The sequence below is a fragment of the Nesoenas mayeri genome, assembly GCF_963082525.1.
Source record: "Nesoenas mayeri genome assembly, chromosome: 3".
Classification (NCBI taxonomy): Eukaryota; Metazoa; Chordata; class Aves; order Columbiformes; family Columbidae; genus Nesoenas; species Nesoenas mayeri.
Window position 1 is genome coordinate 11,485,081 of NC_137544.1, and position 24,374 is coordinate 11,509,454.

The 24,374-nt window shown below is 41.1% G+C and overlaps 1 protein-coding gene across 1 annotated transcript; it reads left to right on the forward strand.

Moving 5' to 3' along the window:
- Positions 1 to 2,265: 2,265 nt before the first annotated feature.
- Positions 2,266 to 3,613, forward strand: OSR1 (odd-skipped related transcription factor 1; the record flags this gene model as incomplete). Its single annotated transcript, XM_080342472.1, has 2 exons — positions 2,266 to 2,912; positions 3,478 to 3,613. 2 exons carry the CDS (start codon positions 2,266 to 2,268, stop codon positions 3,611 to 3,613), a joined length of 783 nt encoding a protein of 260 aa, XP_080198598.1.
- Positions 3,614 to 24,374: the final 20,761 nt, after the last annotated feature.

The window sequence follows — 24,374 nt, forward strand, 5'->3', positions numbered from 1 at the left end:
GAAAGATGAATAAGCCCAGAAATTAACTCAGTTTGCATTAACATGTTTCATGCTTGGGAGATCTAGGGCTGCCTAGACAGAAAAACAGCCACGAAGCCGTTGTGACACAAATAGACATTTCAGGTGCCCGGACAAGAGCGTTTTTTGCGTACTTTGTTCTCGAGGCCATCGATTGGGGCATTCGTGCTGTGAAGTGGACACGCCTAGCATATAGCAGCACTAACAAAACAAAAAAACATTTTCTCAGTTGAAGAATAAAATAGTCTGTTTGGTTCATTTGCCCTAAAGAGTTAAATTAAAAAAAAAAAAAAAAAAAAAAAAAAGAGGGAGAGAAAAAGAAATGAGAGGGAGGAGAAGGTAGTGTGTGCATTTTTCAATCAACCACTATCCAAATGGTATCCAATTTAAAAAAAAAAAAAAAAAAAAAAAAGCAAATGTCACAATCTCTTATTCTGGGTCATGGCAGTGGAATTCCTCTAAGATTCGAGTCTCTTCCTGCTGCTGATTTATGTGAAGTGATGTGAAAGGTGGACCCAGCGTACAGAGCTGCTCAGAGTAAGCTTCTCCCTCTCACACCCTCCCAGGCACATCTCCCCAGTCCATGCGACAGCCCACACATAAATCAGATTTGTTTCCCTGGTCTTTAGACCTCTTTCGCCACCAGTTCCCCCCCCTCCCAGTTCTCCTGCCCAGAGGGACGGTTATTGCTCTGCAGCACTTCCCTGCCTCTTCTTCTCCAAAGGGGCTTTACTCTTCACGGATAGATCAACACCCTCCAAGCTGAGTGTTGCAAGGATCCTGCTGGGACCCTGTGGGGATCTTGTGTGGATCCTACGGTAACTTAGCAGGAACCCTATAGGGGATCTTCTAGGGACCTTGTGTGGATCCCGCGGGAACCCTGCAGCAAACCTGTGGGGCTTTTATGAGCATGCAGCAGGGAATCTACGGGGACCATATGGGGATCCTGCTGGAAAACAGCTCCACTGAGGGCAAATCCTGGAGTTCACTGGTGGGAAAGCGAATATAAGCTGTGGGCTGTGGAGTAAGGTCCCTGGGCTGCAGGGATGCGTTGCCTCCAAAAATCATGGGTGCTCTCTTGCACCCACAAAGACGGGAAGCTGCATGCCAATCATCAGCCCTTGAGAGGCATCTTCTGCCAAATGGTTGGCAGGAGCTGGGGCTGAATTTGCAGGTAGATGCGCGTTGATGCTGCTGCCCAGTAGCATTTTCCCCTCCACATTGTGGGGTGCAATGAACAGGGATCTGGCCCAGAGAGAATCTGAGGGCTTAGTGAGACCCTGAAACACAAAGCAAAGTGATGACACACAGCCCAGGGAAGCGCTGCAGCCCTGCGGCCCTACAGCTGGTGGGCTGGCTGTCCTCATGGGAAGGGTCTCTCCAGTTCTTGTCTTTTTGCCTTTTGAAGGGTTCTAATGAAGTGATTGCCTAGATTAGGATGTTGGCTTGAAGTCAGGCTCTTCCCCCCAGGGAGAACAAATGGCACTTCAGATTTGTCACCCAAACTCAGCATTTTCCTATTTCTTTTGCAGTACATAAGAGAGAGGTCTGTTGGCTGTTTTCTTTCTTTCTTTCTTTCTTTTTTTTTTTTTTTGTCCCCAAAAATTCTCTGGGGTTTTCTCTTTTTTGAATGAAATACAATGTGCAGTTTTGAGCACCCAACTGCCTCCGCTAGCCCAGAGACAGAGGTTCAGCTGTGGCCAGGCTGTGGGGGGGGTGAGCGACCCAGAGGCAGTGAGCTCTCTACGCACCCTCTCTGCGTCACCTCAAGGGTCAGGGCTAAAGGCAGTTTTTGCAGATAGGCATAGTGGTCAGTACCCCATAGTTTTCTAAAGGCTGAAGGTGCCCATTAAGTGATTTTTAAATTACGTGGGAGAAACTGAAGCTTTGTGGGTCAAACCAGCATCTCTTCACTGTTTCTGTGCAGAGGATCATTGGAGGTCTACTTAGTGCAAAGATTCTGTTGGAGGGTGAATGTGGATGGGGCACAACTTCTGTGTATGAGGAATGAAAAGAGGGAGAGTTGGGAGACCTGAGGGGATGCACTTTTAAGAGTTGGTCAGGTCTCTCAAAGTCCAAGGCAGCCTCCTCCAGTGGCTTTGGAGAAGGGTATTAATGGAGGGTGAAGTGATAAATTCCATCTGCTTTTATCTTCGTATAAATCTACCTCTCTCTCTTCCCCCTTCATCTTTGTTTTACAGATCTTTAACACCCCTGTTCCCAAGATCCTCCTCCTGAGTGGCCACCATGGGAAGTAAGACCCTGCCAGCTCCAGTGCCAATTCATCCTTCCCTCCAGCTCACCAACTACTCCTTCCTGCAAGCGTTCAATGGGCTGCCTGCTGTGCCCTCTGACCACCTATCCAACCTCTATGGCTTCAGCGCCCTGCATGCCGTACACCTGCACCAGTGGACTTTGGGGTACCCAGCCATGCATCTGCCCCGCTCCTCCTTCTCCAAAGTGCCCAGCATGTCGAGCCTGATGGACGCACGGTTCCAGCTGCCAACCTTCCCACTCTTCCCACATGTCATCCAGCCCAAGCAAGAGGCCACCAGCGTGACCCTCAAAGCTAAACCCCGCTTCGATTTTGCCAACTTAGCAGTGGCTGCCACACAAGAGGACCACTCTAAACTGGGACAGGCAGACAGTCAGGGCTCCCCTCCAGGGCTTGGGTCTTTGCTTGAGGTGACTAAACTCTCTCCAGAGAAGAAGCCCACACGGGGAAGGTTACCGTCCAAAACCAAGAAGGAGTTTGTGTGTAAATTCTGTGGCAGGCACTTCACCAAGTCCTACAACCTTTTGATCCATGAAAGAACCCACACCGATGAACGGCCCTACACATGTGACATTTGCCACAAGGCCTTCAGAAGACAGGATCACCTGAGGGATCACAGGTAAGGGTTCTTCTTCTCCTGTCCTTTTTTCCTTGTGTATCCGTACTCTCCTGATTACCCATCTACATTCATGTAGGTGCTTGTGAGAAGTCATGAACCTGGACAGTTGGCAATGTTTACTTTAGGGTTTCCTCTGCCCACTGCTGGCGGAGGAGCCCACATAACTCACTTTGAAAGACAAGCCTGTTGTACTCACCTCACAAAAATTACTTGCATGGCCCTCTTTTTAGCTTCCACAGGCATTTTCACCCTCCATTTGCATTGTCTTTTCTCCTTTACCTTAGTGATCATTCAGAAGTGTCATGAAGACACGCAGCCAGGCAACCCCAAAGTGAGAGAGAAGCTCTTTATGCCTAAGAAAGGCAGCCTTGTAAGCTGCCAACACCCCCATCTCTTCTTGCACACACACACACATACATGTGTGTGCGATTACTCAAGTGCCGCACTCCAGCAGTCTCTGTCTCAGCAATACGTGTAAAAAGCTACAGTGTGTTCTCCATCAGGTAGATCACTGCTGAATTCAGGCCGGTTGTTTCTGACATCTTGATTGTTTTTCTCTCCCTAGATATATCCATTCTAAAGAAAAGCCTTTTAAGTGTCAAGAATGTGGGAAAGGATTTTGCCAGTCCAGAACGCTAGCTGTCCACAAGACACTGCACACGCAAGTAAAGGAACTGAAACCTGCCAAACTTAAGTGCTGAATCTCCAGCTTCTATAAACTTTTCCTCTCCTTCAGACTTTACACCAAAACCAGAGCAGAAACAAAACTTTCAGGATGGGAGCACTGAACTTTGTGTTTTGTTTTTGTTTGTACTTTAAAAAGAGGAAAATCTGCACCTCCCTCCCCCACCCAAGAGACTAACTTCCTAAGACGTGGGTGAAAATATTATTTTGCATTTAAAATATACATGAGTGATGCAGAGAGTGCTAACTGACTTGTGTGGCTTTGATAAACTTTATGCCAAAAGGTGGTGCTCACGTGTTGGACAGCAATCTCTTTAAAACCAAACAAAAACCCACAAGTGCCGTCCCCCCCCAATCCCAAGAAAAAAAAAAGAACTGTAGCTTCCAAAAGTATTACTTTTTTTTTTTTTTTTTTTTTTGACCCAACCTCTTATTTTATACTATTTTTCTGACTGTATAAAGCTTCTTATTTTTACACTTCAGGAAATACAGAGAATTCCGGAAGATGTTTAAGAACTGAAACGGTGGTTTCTCATCACAGCACCATTAGGACAAGGTGAAGGTCAACTTGCAAATCTCATTTGTTAGTTTATCTTCTTAAAAGAAGAAGAAAATTAATGTTTGAAAATGACCTCAGTCTCTCAAGTGAGGAGTCCTATCACATGCTAGAAAATGTATCCAGATCTCAGACCTGCGGGTGCCCGGTGTTTGTGACAAATCAGTGTTTATGGGACATGGACATCTCTTTCTTTGCCTTGTGGTCTAGTGCGCTGTGAGGAGGTTTGTTACTTGTGGACTTACTTACTTTACAAAAACCCAGAGGAAAGAAAGATGGCAATATGTCAAACTGACGGTATGCACAACGTGGTTTTAGAGGTACTTTAAAGTCTTCGTGCGTCCTGATGAGAGAGAACAAATCTCGACCTGAGAGCGTATTTTTTTAAATGCTGGCTTTCTGAACAGTGTATTCAAATTAAGAGACATTCCAATAAGTTTTGTTTATTAAAAAAAAAAAAAAAAGTTGTATGGCTGTTTGGCACTTTATGCTGATTATTGGTAATTGACATTTATCACTGGATTGTGTGTGTTTTTTAAGTATTAAAATAAATCGTTATTTTACAGGCAAGTCTGCATGGACTACATATGTGTTCATTTGGTTTCTGGTCTCCTACCTTGCAAACCCTGGCCTTCAATATTCAGAACACTTTTAAAAAATATATTTCAAATTATCTAGGTATTTCCTCAGTGCTCGTTTCTACCAGCCCTGGAAAATCTGCTTCTTTCCCCCTCCTCATTTATTTTATTTTATTTTTTTCCCCTTGGGGCTAGCAAAAGTAAACAGATCTGCAGGGACTCAAATAATTTTGCTGTTCATGTGGAAGAAAAAAAAACCATCTTGAGTAACTAAATCTTGGGTATTAGCTGATAAGATTAGGTGTCAGAAGTGTTATAAAGCAAATCAGATGAATAATGGGCAAACTGTTGCTGCTTTCACAGCCTGAAGGCAGAGCTGCCTTCCCACACTCGTCCCTTCGCTTGTCAGGAACGGGCATTTTCAGTCGCATCTTCGGCCGGTTCAGCGCTGATTGGGGCAGCCTTTGATTCCCAGCAGCTGTCTTAGATCAGAGATGTTTATTCCACTGCGAAACCGCTTTGGATTGAGACGGGGGAGAGAGCTCAGGGCTGGGGGAATCCTCCTGAGCCTTTGAGGCGCTTCTTGCCGTCCTTTCTCGTCCCCTGGGCAAACCTTAAACCCTCTTCCCGCCCCCGCCCCGTAACAAGCCAGTGCCACCCACGGTAAGAAAAGCAAATTAGCGCGGAGACACGTCCGAAGTGACATGGGATCGACCTCGGCGGCTCTTGCTCTGCCCAGGCGCGGATGCTCTCACGCCGTAAACTGCTCGGTCCAAAGCGGTTCCTTTCCCCGCTCCGCTTTTAGAAAATATTTCTTTATTTGGTCAAGGAATCCTATCAACGACAAGGGAAAAAGTTGTGGTTGTAACTCATTTAATGGAAGGGGGAGAAACCTCTCTCCCCCTCTTTATTATTGGACACTGATTAGAGAGCACCGTAACTAATTTAAACGCACTTGCTGGACGGGCTGTAGAATCCACCTTCAGCAGGGGAAGGCCCTTGGGAAGCGCAGGGTGCCGAGATGACGCCTCTGCCTGCATCCAGCTCCGGAGGCTGTGAGAACGGGCAGAGCTTGAAGCCGACTTGCTTTAGCTTTGCTTTTCACTCCGCGTAAAGGCTTTTGGTTTTGTCTTAAAAGGCATTTGAAAACCACCCACTTGGAACAAGCGCGGACTGCGGGGGTGAAATGACCCCAGCCTGCAGAAGCCTGGGCTGGCTCTCCGCGCCTCGACACCGTATAGCCGCCATCGCGGGATGAGCGCGGAGCACTGCGCGGCTCTCCTCTCCGCCGGGCGCCTTTTGTGCGGAAGCCGGCAGGAGCAAAGGGAAATCCCTTTGCTGCGTTGGCTTCGCGTTGCCGAGCCGGATCGGGCTGCGTTTTCTCGGCAGCGTCTCTCGGGGGCAATTTGCGCTTCCTCTGAAGGTTCCCCCCCCGCCTCCCGCTCCTCTGTTGGGGCTTAGCTGCATCGCCTTGCGCAAGCCCAGCGGCAGCGGCCGCCTCACCCCGCGCGGGTCGCTGCTTGCGGAGCTCTCCTTGGAAAACGCCACCCGCCCCCGCCAGCGCGCCGGGCGGTCCCCGGCTGCCGCCAGCGTGCGCCGCTGCCGGGACCGGGACACCTCGTTCCGCGCCTCTCCGAGAAGGGACCTGCAGCCCCGGGGACTGCCAAGGCGTTAATTGCCAGCCTAAGGGCTGTATAGTTCATTTCTACCCTCCCCGCATTTTTGCTAAAGGGAAATTCAGGGAGAAAATCCCCGATGAACTTCCCCTTCCCTATTGGGTCATTCGTGGCAGGGAGCAAAGGAAAAGGGGTGCTCCAGTGGCCTCGCCGTGGAGGGAGAATGTGAAAGGCCCGGTCGCTCGGAGTCAGTTGTTTTTTTCGGGGGTCGTGGCTATGAGGCAGAAATCCGAGTAGAGTCCAAAGGGAGGGAGGAAAGGATGCAGGGAGGGTCACTCCACCGAGGCTTTCCCACGGTCGCTCCACCATCTCCTTAACACCGGGATACCGAAACACCCGTGGCGAGGTAAGAAACCGTGTCGGTTACTGGTTCCTGGGAACCATTATAACTGCGGGGTCGTGAAGGTGGAGAAGCCGCTCCTCCCAGCTGGGCAAGAGAAGCGTTTCATTTGTACGGCTGGAGCCTGGTGATCTGCTTGCCAAGAACTTCCCTGGATATACATTTTTATGTGCAATAAAAAAAAAAAAATCCCCAGAATTAACATAATCAGAATTACAGATGTATTAAAGCTACGTGGTTATACCGAGCACAGGATGCACAGGCAGCTTCTTAATGTTATTTGTACTTTACATATACTTGTGTGTAATTCCTCTTCCCTGAAGGCCACTTTCAGCCTTGTGAAACAAAGGCTATCTCCCTGGTCATGCTCTCAGCTGCACTGGTGAACAGTTCGCCTGTTCCCTCCAGTGTTTTGAATTTTGAGAGGCAATATCTGTTCAGTGATTCCAAGGAAAGTAGAGAAGAGATGAAATCATAACAGTTAGAAGAGGTAAGTCGTAGTAACCCCCAAAATAAATGAAAGGAATTAGACGGGAAATGTGCCTTTTGAATCAGGATCACAAATAATTTAAATGATTAATTACCTCCTCTTTCTTTCTTTTTCTTTTCTCTCTTTGCATGTGTTTTAATCTGACATTCATGCAGTGAATAAAACTCACTTAGGCCAACGTCTGCCAATCGAGAACTGATTCTATTTTCACAGTTGTTTTAAATTTTGCATTTTCATCATAAAAACATCACTGAATGGGAGTTTGCAAGAGCAAAAAGCAGGACACCTGACTCTAGTTGTCTCTTCCTCCAAGATTTACGAGTGAAACACAGATTTTTTAATATATTTTTTTAAATTTATTTTTTACCATTTCCAGTTACAGGAGAAAATGTAAAGATATCTTGGCACATCTCTCTCTCTTTTCCCCCCTTTGCATTCCAGTCATTCTTTTTCTGCCCATAAACTGTTACTACTCTGCAAGATCTTGATTCTGTGCAGCCTACTCAGCCTGTTTTTTTGTTGGATGCAGGAAAAAATCCTGTCAGATGGGGTCTTTGGTGTACATTCATGAAACTGAGCAAAAGCCTTGCTCAGAATGTGCACTGGAACAGCAAATAGTTACTTTTCAGCTGTGGTTTACATGCGCCTCTGAAAAAGGGACCACAAATCATTGGGTTTTTAAAGGTTCCACATGAGTTGTATATTAATCCCAGTTTCCCTAGGGATGGATTAATCCCAGCTTCCCAGTTGTGTGACTACAGATGATGTTGATGGGTTTGGGGGCAGGGGAAAAGGGAGATGGGGAAAGGAGAGGGAAATTAAAAAGATATATCACAGAAATACATGGCCTAAGTGGTAAGGAGCCATAAGTATTTAAGTTTGAATACTTCTACCTCTGTCACCACATGTGAGCTGAAGCAAAACACTTCAGCTCCCTGTTTTGGCTTCTTCATCTGTAAATTGGGAGTAATGATGCTGCTTTTGGTCCCAAGAGGCCCAGTACACTTGTGTAGAAACTTCTGCTCAGGTCTCAGCAGTGAAAGGAGATATTCTGATTTGTACCTGAGTAGCTGAAAGTGGTTGCTGATCTGGGAGATCTAATGCAGTGTTTAAGATAAATTTATATTCATGTGTAATTCTTTTTTTCAGCCCTGGCTGCTTTGTTGAGGGATGGAGTTCTAGAGCCCAGCATGCTTTTCTCCTCTACATTCCTATTCAATGACTAAACAGGAGGAATGGCATGGGCCAAGTTCATCCCTGGTGGGACTCCAATGACATCAGTCATCTTTATAGGAGTTTTTTTGAATGAAGTCAATTGGGTTTTACAAGGATTGAGTTTGGCCACATGAATATTTAACCACTCAGAGAGCCGCAGCAGTGAAGGAAGCTTTCCTTGTCTTAGAAAGTATCACTTCTGAGTCTGGGAGACACAAGGTAAGCCACTGACCTGTTTTATACAGTCAAATTTACCTTATTTAAACTCAAGGAGCAGCTGAAGTGTGCTCAGCATCCAGCAGAACCTAAAAATAATAATAATTAAAAGCAAATAAACCCACAATGCAGCTGCTCCAAAATGTTCCCAGCTTTGTGTGAAATTCTGTATTTATCCACACAGCTCAGTGCAGCATCGCGCCATGGGCACCCAGTAGACACGTTTCCATGACCCAGGGCAGTATCTGGCAGCAATTCTTGCATGAAACCTGCAAGCAGAAGGGTGACTTCAGCAGGGTGCTGTGTCAGAGATGTTTGGCTCTGCCCTTTATTAGGTTGAACTGTTCCAGAATACCTGTCAGGCTTGTACGGCTCTGCCACTTCCAGCCCACATCTCCCTTTAGTCTGCTCTCTGGGACTGTAGCTCCACTGCTAGTTATACCTGATGAGAACATGGCATATCACTAAAAAGGGGTATTCCTTCTCCACCTGTGCTTTAGCTGCTGGCACTGACTCACCCAACACCTTATGTTTGTGCTTTAGTGGAGTATGATATTGCACCAAACATATAAATATGTTTATTCTAGTATTGTAGTTCCTGACACAGTAGCTATTGAAAAATAGAACAAACCAACAATTTGATCAGTGGCAATGATTATTAAAAGTTTGTCTACAGAGCTTGTCACTACTAATCAGCTAAATTATTTGCAAGGTCTATTGATTCTGCATCCTTATTGTATCTTCTAAGGAACAAACCAACTTGAACAGAGAGACAACTGTATTGCTAGATTTGAGTAGCAGAATTTGTGCTCTGGTCATACGAGGCAAATCAACTATTTTCCAAGGGATGAACGTCATCTCTCTTTTCCTGATTTCTAACTTGCCTTCTGTCTTGACTAGATCTTTGATGATGGAACTTGTATTTGATTTTCAATATTTTTACATTATATGTGTGGAATAATGAAATCTGAGTTTATGGGCTTGTTCATCTCTTTTACAGCAATTTGACTTGGCTGAATCAAGTGAAGCTATTCTATTTTTACAACAGAAGTGGTGAGAAGAGAATTATACCTACTGATGGTTTTGCTGCAGTCACAAAATCCACATTGCTGAGACGTACTATCACTTTTTGTCTATATTTAATTTTCCTAAGTTTTATTTTACCACTTTGTCTTCTGTTCTTATTTGCCTGTATTTCATACTAGAGTAAATTGCAGAAAAAAAAAAAAAAAAAAGAAAAAGAAATTGTTACCGGCTTTTCAACATATATATCAACTTGTATCAGAGACCTAATATCTGCTTTTATTCCTTTTTTTCTTCTTCAATCCTTATTTCTCAGGCATTTTTCGCCCCTCACATATGTTAATGCTTCTTCCTTCCTGTCTTTTTGCTTCCTCAATGTTGGTAGAGTTCTTGCCCTGCCCCTCTCATTTCTCAATTTGTATTTCTGACTCCTATTCAGCTACATTTTAGTTTCCCTACACATTACCATAACCGTAACTTTATTTGTCACATCACTGGACCTGTTAACTATTTCAATCTGACTTTTTTTGGCTACTCTTTGGCTTTCTGCATCAAGTCCAAGTTAGTGTCTTCCAGAATGAAACTTGTCACAAATTTGACTTTCTCCGAGTCTCTGAATTCATTAATTGCTTCATCCTCTTGCTTCCTTCACTTGTTTCAAACAACTATATAATTAGCACCCGTTTCTCATCGTGACATCTTTTCTCTTTCTAACCTTTTGGCTTCTAACTGAGGCTGCTCAAATCACATGTTATGGGTGAATGATTAAGCTATTTAACAACTTTTTTTTTTTTTTTTTTTTCCATTGAAAGTTTGTACAGACAGAGCATGGCTTTCTCCCAAATGCATGTGAAGATATTTCAGTTTATATAGGTCTTGTAAATTCCTTAGAGGCTGTTCCTTTATCTATTTCCCTCACCAGGAGTTCAGCACCAGGCTGAAAAAAAGTGCCAGGTACATTTTCAGAAAACAGTGGAGAAAACTTCCTAATAAGGAAATATGAAACTTGGTAAAAGCAGATCTCATCTAAAGTTGTATTAGGTAGGATGGGTCTGTGTGATAAATGGTATCCTTAGGGAATAACTACATACTGATGAGTGCGTTCATGATCCTGCTGACCTCCCTCACCTGCTGTAGCCAGTGAGGCTGGTCAGACACACGTCCAGACGAAGTACGATATTGCACTTCAGAGAATGAGGCAGGACACCAGTGATACACAACTATAAAGGGCCATGGGACTCTCCCTCTGTTCAGGAAAAGTGTTTCAGGCTCTTCCATCCCTTATTAGTTGAACTCTCAAACCTCACAAATAACAACCCCCTGTGTTTCTTTCCAAATTTACACCGGCTGCTGAGGCCACTTCAGTGCTCCAGGCACCAGCACCTCTGTCCTGTAAGTTCTCTTCTCTGCCGGTTGTCTCTACCATGTGCAGAGACCACCCGCAGCCTCACGCTGGTGACTCTTCCAGTCTGATGCTCACCTGGTCTCACTGGGATGTGCTCATGGGTTAATGTGGCTGGCTGTACAGTCATGAGGCCTTAAGGATGGCTTTTTCATGTGAGGTGAGTTTCATTTTAACTGAGCACGGTGACAGGACAGATAATTGCACACTCTTGTTTTTGTTTCAAAATTGTTTTATCTGAACTTTACTGAAATTTCTTATTATACCCAATATTATTTTTTTCCACTTCAGATGGTAGATTTTGTATTATGAGTAAAACTATATTGGTTGTGAGTTTGCAGGTTCTTCTCCGTAACTATTTATTTACACAAATGAAACTTGGTTTATATAAGCATTCTGAAAAAGGATACGAAAAATAACATCATCTGTGGCAGAAGGAGAAATCACAGATCTTCAAGAATGTGCCACTTTCCACCACTTCCCTTTGAACTGTCAGTCAATTTGTTCTGTGCCTATTGTGTACTTCTTTTTGTCTTCTTCCTTAGAATGCAATTCTCTTGGAAAATGACTTCTCCAGCACTTTACAAACAGCTCTGGCTTTCACCACCCATAAAGCACATTGCTGGATGTCTACTAAACATCCAGTGAGTTGCTGGATACTGTTGGTATGCCAAATTAAGACTGTGTGGTGAATGCTGCCCTGCATAGTTCTGAACACAGTGTTGGCTGCTGGTCTTAGCAACCAATAAATAATTAAGAAGCTGGATATTTGATGATCCTTAAAGAAGAATGACTCAGCTAGCACTCTACTGTTGATTTCTTCATTAACACAGGCATAGATCCAGGCCAATAATTGATTTTCCCTTTTACTTTTATTTGGTGACCACTTGGATATGGCTCAGGAAACAGTTAGTGTTGCTCCAGCAGTTGGGACATGTTTACTTCCAGCTGTTTATTTCCCTCAGTGGATTAATAAGCTCATTTCGAAGAGCTGGAAAAAGGAAAGCTAGGTTTTCAAAATGGGGAAGGAAGAACATTCATAGTGACACAGTATTTTCATCAAACTCCCTCTTTCCTTCACTGCAAAGGAAAGGCTTAGATGAATAGCTCTGAGTTTCCTTAAATTTCCAATGTACCTAATCAAATACATAATCTATATAAAATATAGTAAAAACAATCACATCTGTTGGGGAAAACGGAAGAGGAAAGCAGATGGAGTTGTTAATATCCTTGAATGTGACCTTTCCACCGAACTGCTATCAGCCTGATTATTGTGTTATGGAAACAAAAATAGCTTTCTGAGAAGATTTCACTCAGTATAAAATAGTCAGCAAGAAGGACTCAAGTGCTTGGTGTCATTCATGCAGAATTCCTCTGATCCATGAAGCCCCCTGCTCTTGTCCTCTGGTACATAACAGTTTATGATTTTCTGTCTTTTTTGCTGAGATCTTGTATTACTTACAAAGTGTGGATTTTGTGTCTTCTGGGTCTGAGCATAAGGGAGAAGTATTTATTATATAGTTGCCTGTCATTTGAATGAGACAGACTTTTCAGTCTTAGGTGGATGGCACATACGATGCTCTTCTCCTGGGATGCAATGTGTAGGTTCCCTTCAGCAGAAGAGGGAACATGGATAAAGGTGATAATGAGAAAAAAGCTCTCATTACTTCTGGCAGTCCTGTGAAAGCAGTGAGATGCATCAGAAGGAACTGAACTGTGAACAAGAGAGCAAGGCCATCTACTAGGCATGCTAGTTTGCATGTAGTGCCATGGCCAAACAATGGAGACAAAGTACTGGATACAACTCTGTCTAGCACTGGCCTGTTTCTCTGACTTATTCCTGCCACTATAGAGAATATGGAAGACATAAGATCAAGAGAGGTTTGGTTAAATCTGGAGGTGTGAATACAGATTTTAAAGTCGGAACTCCAAAGTCAAATGTCTAAACATGTAAGCACCAGACTCATGGTATCCCAATTTTCGGAGATACAGAGTGCCAGAAAGTCCCAAATGAAGTATTTGTTGGCTGCAAGTTCTTAGCACTTATAACATTGATTTTTGGCTCTTAATTTCAAGATTGCTAGTTGACTTTAGTAGGGCTACCCAGTTTATAAATCACGTCTTGCATTTGGCCCACTATTCGTAGATCTCCAGATGGAGAAGAGTGTTACCCAAAGGTGGATTTGGCAATTCTAATATGCCTTAGGTTAAACATCTGTAGGGAACATGTGTCTGATTTCCTTACGACTTCATTGTTTCAGTGGATGGTATATTCAGTGCAATGTTATATCTGCTACTGAAATAGCTGAATGCAAATACCAGGAACCTCTGGGAAATTTTAGTTAATAGGAATATAATCTAAACCAAATTCACCTAGTTATACAGCCAGAAAAAAAGAAATGAAAATAAAAGGAGTCACTGATCCAACCAAGTAGGCACAGAAATGAAACCCCTGTAGGATTTTCCTTTTAGTTTCTCCAACTTCCATTAATTTAATGAGTAAACTAGGTCAGCAGCACAGTTTTGTTATGAACAAAAGAATGCCATGGATTCACTAATATTAGAGTGTCCAGACATTCAGCACCATTCACTGCTGAGGGAGCTGTGTCACAGCAACTCTATATTTGGCTCTTATCCTAATTCAGATATTCAGGCCTGTGAGTCAATGTAAAACAACTGCTGTAATAAAAACCTAACTATAGAGAAATAAAGCTGCAGTATCACAAAACATCACTTAGACCTGGTTTCAAGTGTGGGTAAGAGAAATCATGTAAACTGCATTTTAAGTTCCTATATTTGGACTTTAAGATGATAAGAAGATGGGGGGGTTAGACTGAGATGTGCAAAGTTTCATATCTCACTGCCATTACAACACTGATGTATTCACTTGTACTCTCCAATAACATCACCAATAATGAAACTAGTTGCAGAACTCAAAGAAAGATCACAGGTGCTCTTTTCTCCATGTGCTGTCTCTTGCTTTGAGGAAGGAAAGTTTATTCACTGTTGGTTTAAACTGGTTGCTGAAAATCTCAGTGGATCACAAACTGATAGCAGTGCTTCATATAAATAGTATTTTATTTCTCATGTGGTAAGCGGTGACCTTCATGGGAGGTTTCCCCCCTCCCCCCCCCCCTTTTTATTTTTTTGCCTTCCTATAGGTATACAAAGGAGTTTTAAATCATCCTGAATTTATAACCTGTCTCTTTGTACTTTTGATTAAAAAAAAAAAATATTGCACACTGAAAGGTGATTAAGACATGCTGAGTCTGGTTTTGGTTTATGTTGCTGCTGTCAGGAGCAAGAGCTACCAAGTTCTGTTGAGAATATGTGTTATCCTTGAATTTGTCATTACTGAGGACAGTAACTCCTGCCTGAATATGCACATATGAAGAAGCGTATGTATTTGCCTTGGCTGTATTGGTGAACCATTTTGTGACCTGGGGGAACTCCTGGTCTAGATGGTAGACCTTTCTGTTTGTATTAGCTATCTAAAGGATAGTTTCATCATCTTTTGAATCTTGGGAAAGATTAATCCCTCGAAATACTGACAAACTAATTAAGGGAAGTAATTTGAGGTTTAACTTTTCCACCTTTTCTGCTGATGTGAAGTGAGGAGTGATTTGCAGAAGGGGAATTTGCTGCAAAATGGGAGTCACCTTTAAAAGAGGGAGCTGGTTCTACTGAAGACTTGCCTGACTACTTTATAGTATAGGCCACCTCAGAATACTTTGAATTGAGAACCCTTTCTTGTTTTGTTTTTAATCTCTTTGTTGTGACAATAGTTCACAGTGACAACAGTCACATATCTGCCCACTTGAAGGCAGCGTTGTAGATACAGTGTCTTGAAGAAACACCAAAATCAACAACATGTGTGATCTAGGAGTTACAAAATGAATCAAAATCCATTATCAAAATGGCCACTATTGTCACTTATCACCGATGTTTCTATACCCCTATCATATCAAGTCATACACAATTTGGCTTAGTGTTTACATCTGTAACTTAGATACACCAATCTAACTGAAGTTTGGCAAAAGTTGACAAAATAAAAATATATTCAGAATGTTTGTTTAAAGCCTAATACAAAATTAGTCAAAGCATTAAACAAATTTTTGCTATATGAGAGTATTATAGTATTTACACTGTCCAGATGATTTTTGCTATGTAAATTGTTTATGGACAGCCAATATTTGTTTTTCAAGCTATTACTGGTTGGACTGGCTGCCTGGCAGAATTCCTTTTTCCTGATTAAATATGTGAGCAGTACTTCCAATGAATATTTTTGCAATTCTAGATTCCACAAATACATATCCATGCTTAAAATCTGGTGTCTGAATACTTCATGCCAGCAAACTTCATGGAAAATATGGCTTGAAGATATTAATTAATGAAAAAAAGAAAAAGGATATTTCTGTTCAAAATAAGTTGCACTATTTTCCCCAGACAGACACACAGACACCCGTTCTCTGGTGACAGACAATGCAGCTACTTATAAAGAAATAAATATACATAAATAAAACAATTGAATTTTAATTCCTCCTTGCAAACTGTGTGTGGGTGGCAGTTCATTCTCTTCTTTTATTCCAACTGGGTCAGATTCAAGTTGGAACTGAACATAGTTTGCATCTTGCCCTTTTTCTTGTGAAACTTGGGAACTTGTGGAAAGGAGTCTTTCGGCAGGAGGAAATGTAGTGTTTAGAGTTAGAGTCTGCAGCAATGGTGAAGCTTAGATTATTGTATTCATATGGTGGCTAGATCGTGCTTGGTTGCTCCTCTCATGTCAGCAAATCAGAAGACAGATGTCTTACTTTTTTTCTTTATTTCCAGACACAGAGCAGTGAGTGGCTTGCAAGGGTCAAATAAATATCCATCTATTCAGAAGCAAAAATCATGATCCTGCTGCAGGATTTACCATCAAGTCTGAATGCTTCAGAATTTGTTTTTGAGACAATGTCTACACCCAGGCTTTTGTTGAAAAAAACTACTTCCAAAATAAGGGATAAAACGTTTTAATATTGATGAAATTCTCCATATGAGTTTTTAATGTTTTTATGTATATATATATATTTTCAAATGGTCATCTATATTATATGCAAATATGAATTGTTCTACTTTATTTTTGATTGGTGTTCTGTAGCCAAGTAGACTGGCTGGAGTATGAGTTACATGTTCCACATATGAATTTCTTGTTTTTCCCTATTGCGAAGGTTGAACTATAAGTTTGAGCTCTAGAGAACCTAGCTTCCATGTCTTGGATTGGCCAGGACCACAGATACCATATATAGCTTAAAGGAAATGTCTGAATTGCTAAACTGATAATCCGTTAACATTCTGATAATGTGCTTCTGAAGCTACCTCTGTACCAGTGTGTGAAGTGGGTCAGGGTCTGCTTTCTGACTGTGAGACTGACTAGAACTTATGAATGTTCAGTTAAAATGAACAATTAAAGTTTATGTTTAAACAGTAAAAGTGTCTTATATGCTGTTAAAAAACCTGATAGCAGTAGGGATGCAACCTTTTGTGATGTCTGTAGGACACTGTTTAAAATTGGGAAGTATGGGTGTTATATCATGAATATATTCCTCAGAAAGATAATAATTCTGACTTTTGCAGCCTCCTGCTAAAAGGAAGCCTGATGGAAGCTTCTTTTGAAATCTCACCTGTGATGGTCTGGTGTGGTTATGCAACTAGACCAACGTTGTATGCTGGAGTGGAGGCTTCCAGAAGTGATAGGATAGAGGGAAACAGGGAGAGAACATAAACCAAAAAATCAATATGACATTTGCTCAAAGACCAAAGCACCCAGCAGTTACATAACCACAGATTATCTGGAAAAGGCTTTGCCTTGGTCTGGTAAGCAGAGCTTTCTTCTACCACTCCCAATAGCTAGAAGAATTGAGTCAGAAAAAGATCACTTCTCCTTCCCAGGCAAAGTGTCTGTCTGAAGCTGTCCTGCATGAAACCGTAGTTTTAGATTGACTTGGATGCTAATCTTAGCTACATGGCTCTTCTGTATTTTTCTCTACTGAGGAGCTAGGTAGCTGATGCCATTAATCTATCCATCTGAACACTTATTTGAGAGCTTTTTTTATTTTATTTTTTTTTCTCCTCAGAACTGTAGTCATAGGGCTCTAACAAATCTTGAAGCCCCTTGCTTGACTGAAACTGCACAACCACATCAATGCTGAAGTCCATCTGAAATCTGGAACTTGTGCTCTGTTCTCTGGGAGTTTGAATGCACTATTGCTAAGAGAGTAGCTAAGAGAATAGTAAGAGAGGAATCTCTTGTTTCTGAAGATGAAGAAATAACCTTTGAAAGATATTTCCCTTCTCATGGAGGCTGGTAAGACACGACTGAGACCAGATTTAATAACTTTTGCAAAATTTATCCTTAGCATGTTCACCCAGTGGGAGAGAGAAAAACCTCCTTCCTAGAAAGGCATCATACACCACTGTAATTGGCAACATGTGCATTACATGCACAACCTAAAATTAAATTGATGTGCCTCAGGGATTCCATCTGCTGTCAGATTTAACCTACCACAAAGTAAGCAGCCGAGCTAGGCTCACTCAGAGCCTCAGTCTCTCCTCTAACGCTGCAACAACATGAAAAAATGGGAGTCAAGGGACAAGATTTGTCACCATAGTTCTGGTAAGTATTCTGAAGAAAGACAGTATTATCAAGATGAGTAATAATGAATAAAATCTAGAAGTCTACTCCATGCTGCATAATGATCTCTTAACATTTCTTACATCTTTTGATGCATCTAGTGCTACTCATTACCGAGGAAGGTTACTGGGCAATTGATTCACCAGTTGAGCTGACGTTCCATGCAAATTGTTTCTAGAAATGACCTGGCAACAAAATCAAATAAAAGGGGCAATAAATGTGAATTAAAAGGACAATATGACATCTAGAGGAATGTACAAATCTGTAAGCCAACAGGGTGACTTCTAAAGCAAATATGACAAAACAGAGTTGATCCTGTAGATGAATGTTAAGATCAGGGATTATAAACCAAAGGAGTTTAATTTGCCTCAATCTTTCCTTCCTTATGGTTAAAATGACTAGGTCTTAATTTTACTGTGTGTTGTCAAAAAGAAGTAGTTCACATGCATAGAGACTGCAATATTGATTTTAAAGGGAACAGGAGCACACATTTGTAGTTCATCTGTCAGTAACAGACAGAAAACTTTTTCTTGACGTAGAAGATACTTATATTTAAAATATTTTTAGCTCTAATAGTAATCCCCAACTATTTTAAAAAAACAAACTAATTGGAAGGAACTGTTTATCACAGCCCAGCATTCCCAGAAGGGGAATCAATTTATATAAACATGCTAAAACTGACCTGTTTATGAAATGTTATGGAGAGCTGAGAAGAGAACCACAACAGATCTTTATCTTATGTTCACTGTTTTAAAAGATCAATGGTAGGGTGAAGGCTGAGGCTAGTTATCACATATGTTTTAGATGTGAATGTTAAGGTCATCTAAAATCCATTGCCAAAGCCACTGGGATTGCCAGCAAAACATAAACTAATGTTCCAGGGCCGTCATTAAATGAATAAAATGAATAAAATATGAATATGCTTCCCTTTCCACATAAATCACTATGAATGCAGTAATCATTTGCTCTTATGAAAGTCACTAAATACAAATGTAGATGAAAGGCTACAAACTCTAAATAAACCATTGTAAGTAGTTGACATAGCCACTAAGGGAAAGAAGCTCCAGAAATATGTATTTGTATTTTAATATATGGAAATCCGTTACTTAAAAAGTAACATAATTATGCATATGGGCAAATTTCTTTTTACTGTGGTTTTATCTAGTAAATGCATATACAGGTCAGAAAAAAATAATTGAAAAGGCCAATGTGCTGTGCAAGTTCTGTGCTGTCCATAAAATATCTGTCACCTTCAGAGAAATTTCTACAGGCTTCATGTGTCTTAACTAGAGATCCCCATGTTGTTGAGATCAATTGCAACATTACCATGGAAAACAGCAACTCAGCAGTTTCTCTTAAAATTATTTTTATCAGGCAAGGATTCCTTTGTGTAAGGACTGTGATATTTCTTTTTCACAGAGAGATTATTATCCATATGAAAGACCGGAGAAGTGCAAAACAGCCTCCATCTGCCATGACCTTTGTGTAACAGATTGGTAAACTTCATTTACATCATTGTTATTCATCTTTGTTATATCCAGAGGTTTGAAGATGGAAGAGTTATACTCAGAGTTCCTCCAGGAGGTTGGGCATATACTGCAGAAAGCTGCCAGTTAGGAGTGGGGCTGCCTGAAGTATCATTCAGGAGCTCGTGATCTGTCTGTGCTGATGTTCTTGATGTTGATGTAGATGTTTCTTCTGAGAACCTAGTTACCACAGAAAGATTTAGGTCATTCCAAAGTAATTTCTCCTTGTTGAAGATCACAGCTCTTGGGCTCAAGTTCTAAAATTTTCCTAAAGTTGACACAAAAGTGAGGTAAAGCCATAAGCAGCATCATTATTATAAACCTACAAAATTAGAACAGTTGGGAATGTTGACATGAAGTAAAACAGTTTTCTAAATGAATGAAGTACATGAACGTTTTGGAAAGTGTGGGATAGAGATTATCTAACAATGCCCGAGAAAAGTGTTTTATTTATGATGTTGCCCAGTAGCAGTGCTCTAAGCTAAGACAGTCACCATCTAAACATAGATTTTTCTAAGTGTTAGCTTTCTTCACTGAGGAACTGAGTGAGAGACAGAGGGAAGGTAAGCACAGCAAGGAAGAAGGGAGGGGAAAAGGCTGACAGAAAAAACAAGGAGAGTGCCAAAGCAAGGAAGATAGTGTTTGTGTTTAAAAGTAGAACTTGAGGCTGTGCCAAATTAGAATTTTCTTTAGGAACTTGAGAGCTGAAAAACTTCATGAGTGTGCAAAGATCATGGGCAGAGCGAGACACTGCAAGTTCACGGTAACGTACTGTTACAAGGCTGGGAAGAGAAAACAGAGAAAAGAAAGAAATGGGCTTTGACCATCACTGCAATGAACTGAGGAAGGTTCATCAGATAGAACATGAACCTCAGCAATTCTTTCAGTAAGCCTGGCTCAAGCAGGCAGTGTTTAACAAAAGCCAGTAGCGGTCAGGGGATTTCATACCTCTTCTGTTCTAGGATCAATAAATGAATAAATGAAACACATACATAAATAGACACATAAACAAATGACATTCAGCTGGTCGATTTGGTTTAGCTCTGAGTTTGCAGCAGGAGGCTTCTGGAAGTTGAAATTCTTTGAAATTCAGGTCTATAAATGGCTGAACTAACAAGGGCTTGCAGAAACTGTATGCAAGTTCCCAGTTTGTTGGAATGGCACAATCACGTTTTGACTGGATTAACACTGGAGTTCAGTTAAGCCCAGGGAGTGCAGAGCTTTCAGTTTCAGTGCGCTGTGATCAGATCTGCATGAAACACTCTTGTTGGAAAAATGATTTTGAAATTTTATTTCCAGCTCAGCCTAACTCTGGATTGTTTGTTTGTGGACTGTAACTGTATCAACAAAATTACAATAAACTATCTGTTTTCACTGCCACAAGCTACTAGAAATTTAATCTTCCTTAATATAGGCCTAAAATACGTAATCTCAGTTATAGGATTTGTAACAGACAAATAGTTCTTACTATCAAACTCTGTAGCTTCTTTTTTTCTTTAATTCCCCTATAGAGAGAATATTGACTTCCATGAGAATCTGTGTGTCTTAGACCTGGGACACTCAGACCTGATTCAGTATTCAAGAAGAGACTAGACAACGTCTTCAGACACATGGTGTGGATTTAGAGGTTGTCCTACGCAGGGACAGGAGTTGGACTCAATGATACTTGCGGGTTCCTTCCAATGCAGGGCATTCTATGATTCTATGATTAACAAAATGAGGGCTTTCTATTAAAAGGACAGATTTTTCTTAGGTGTTTTTCTCTTAAATATACAAATTTTAATACAAATACATCTTTTCAGTGTTTTGATAAACTTAATCTGTGGAGGTGACTTTCATGCTCCCAAAATAATTCATAGAGTTAAAAGTTTCTTTAACTTGCTTCCCTGGATATTGTTTACTGTTAGGAATACTGAAGATTTAAAACAGTATGACTCTGTCCCCTGTCCCTGATTACTAATTCAGCAAAAGTGTCCTAAAAAAAAAAGTATCAAAGAAATGAAAATAAGTGGCATGACACAGTAGACCCCATTCTAGCAATGTTGCAGATCATGCTGGAAATGGAATCTCCAGTTTCATTTGTTTTGATGTACTGTATAAATATTTAAAGAATGCAAGCTGCAATTTTATCCAGCCTTCACTGAATTTCAGTGTCATGTCTCGGTGGGGGTTTTAATGCTGATACTAATTAGTGTTAGAATTGCTGGTTCAGCAGACCAATGAGGGATGTACTTAAGTCCATTTCTGGTCAGAAAAAGACTTCAGCACAAATTTGACCTGAAGCAATGGTCCAAGACTCATTGAAATACCATGGAAGACAGTGAGCCTTATAAGTATATTGTGAAGTTCAATGTGTGCACGAGGAACCCCATCTAACCTTACTCTGCACATAAGCCTTTACTGCACTTCAGGGCACTTTGGCATAGGAAGGATACTTTCATATGCAATGAAGTCATTTACAAGTGACTAATTTCGAACAGCTGAATAACTTTAGGTAAGTAACAATGTCATTAAATAATGCTTTGCTATCATTTTATCTAAAACATGCATATGTGTATGAATATCTCATAACCTGCTTATCAAGAAATTGGATCCTTGTAAGATTAGAAAGCCAGGACACTCTGTTTCTCCAGTTAACAGCGGTGTAAAATCAGCAGTTGAAGATTAATATACTGATGTGACAGCTGTGATAGTGCCTGACAAAATGTGAATTACGGGACTCCAGAGCTAGAAATATGAAGTGACGAGCCTAGACTTTCTAACATGGTTTAATAGTAGACTCACATCCACCAACAAAATATGTACCATGAAGACATGTAGTCTACCTTGAAGAATGAAAAATATGCCACTGCTTTAGGTGAACCTGCTTTAGCAGGTGGGTTGGACTAGATGTTCTTCAGAGGTCTCTTCCAACCCCAACTATTCTGTGATTCTGTGGCCTCAATTGCTTTATATATGGACAAACCTAACACTGAATTGGAGTTGCTAATCTCACTTGTAAGTAAAGTTGTCTTTTTTCCACATGGTAGAACTGTCTTTCCTGGAGCTCACAAAATTATACTGTTTTATGCTCTAAGTTGGACTATCTTTAAGCCGGGGAATACATTATAGACAGTGTCCTCATTCTGTTCCATAAGACTTAGGTGCTGTCTAAACAGCTCTTGAAATCTGCACCATGGGAGATATGCAACTCTGTTACTCTTCTGTCTTTGTTAACTCTGAGCTGCAACTTCCTTCCTTCAAGGAGTATTCTGTTTTCAAAGAGAGGCCTCCATTGTGGTTTCGGTGCAATGAAATCTTGCAAAAAAAGCACATGATGTTCTTCACTGTCAGTTTTTCTTATTTTGCAATTCCTTGCTAAATTTTTTCATGCCTCAGAATCCTGATAAGAACATGAGGAGTAACCAGGAGAAAGTTCAAAGTGGAGAAGAGAAGAAATTTCCTGATTAGTAAGAAAAATAAGGATTAAATGGCCAATATTATGACAGATCTGCGATGCATGTCCAGTTAAAAAAGAACAATTGGAAATATATATACAAAGGTATAACAGATCCATAATTACATTTGCCCTAAACCATTGTTTATAAGCTTATTCACAGAAGATAGTTTATGAACATGGTCTGGGATTCTTCTGGTTGAAAGATAGTGTATAAATACAAAATCATTCTCATGTAACTGTGACTACATTATGTACTGTATGTCAGATGATTGGAGAAATTAAAAACATGATGGACTGTAGAGTGTGTTATTAAATAGAAATTAATGAGTAAATATGTTAATGAGCAAATGACATATTAAACATATTATGAAGCAGAATTTGTAGTAGAAAACAAATGATTGTTTGCAGATTGTTTGCAGGTTTGCTACTTTGAAAGCAGAATCTTAAAGTAAAACAAGTGCACATTCATTCCTTTCCTTGTATCCAAGTCAATTAATTTTTATTTTCCATAGTGTTGAGGGAGGAACTCAAGATTAGTTTTCAGAGTGTTACATGAATGAATAAAATTAATGTGATATCTCTGTCTGGAGAGTGCATTTTTATGTGAGGATAAATTACTTTCATGTCACTTTGAATCTTAAATAGCCTCTGTCAAGAGAATCAAATATCCATTAAAAAGATATTTTTTAATGCTTATCGGAGGTGTTTCTGTGCCAAATACACACTACTCTGTGAAGTACTGTGGTGTGCTGGTACTCCTTTGATCTCAATATCCTTCATTCTGGTCTTCTGCCAAGGATCATTCACTCTGCACACATCAGCTGGGACAGGGAAAAATGAATGAAACTGAACTCTTGAGCTGAATTCACATCTCACTTCCCCTGTTTCTCCATTGGTCTGACTCTGATGTCTTCAGGGAAGCTATACCTCATTTATTCTGGTACGGGTAACACCATCTATAGCTGTGCCTTCAGCACAGAGAGATGGGATCTTCCTCAGTCAAATAAAAGACCAAATATCCCTCTTTAAGCTTGTAGCTGGCCATGTTATGATGACTTTTCCGAGGAAGGACAGCCTGTGACACGAATACACTACAAAGTGTAATGCAAAGTTCCTCTGTCCACTTCAGTGTGTGCTCACCTCAGCATGGCACTGTTAGTTCAGGTGCCAGTGTTATTAGTTCAGGTGCAGTGACGTGCTAACGTGGCTCTGATGCTTCCAACATCCACATAATTTTCCCTGCAAAGCCTTGCCTGACTCTTCTGTGTGTGGTGGCACATGGACTTAGAGAGGTGCTCTGTCTATAACATACCTCCTCTTAGATACCCATATTCACACTTACATAAAGCTCTTTATTGGATTTAACCTTCATACACTTGAAAGGGTAGGAAATATTCCTATTCCTATTACCATGAATGGAGATGATGCAATGTGTCAGCTTCAGAGACTGTAGGAGGACAAAAGCTTATTCTCACGCATGTCAACAGCAGGGACTGCTCCTGTGACGTCTGATACCTCCTCCTTCCTTAATTCAGTGTTTGGGTTTTTGTTTCCTTCTTGTGATCAGGTGACCATAGCAGGGATTTCATTGTGGATGCAAACATGAATTTGGTCTTCTTGGTCATTGGCTGTCAAATACAGCTG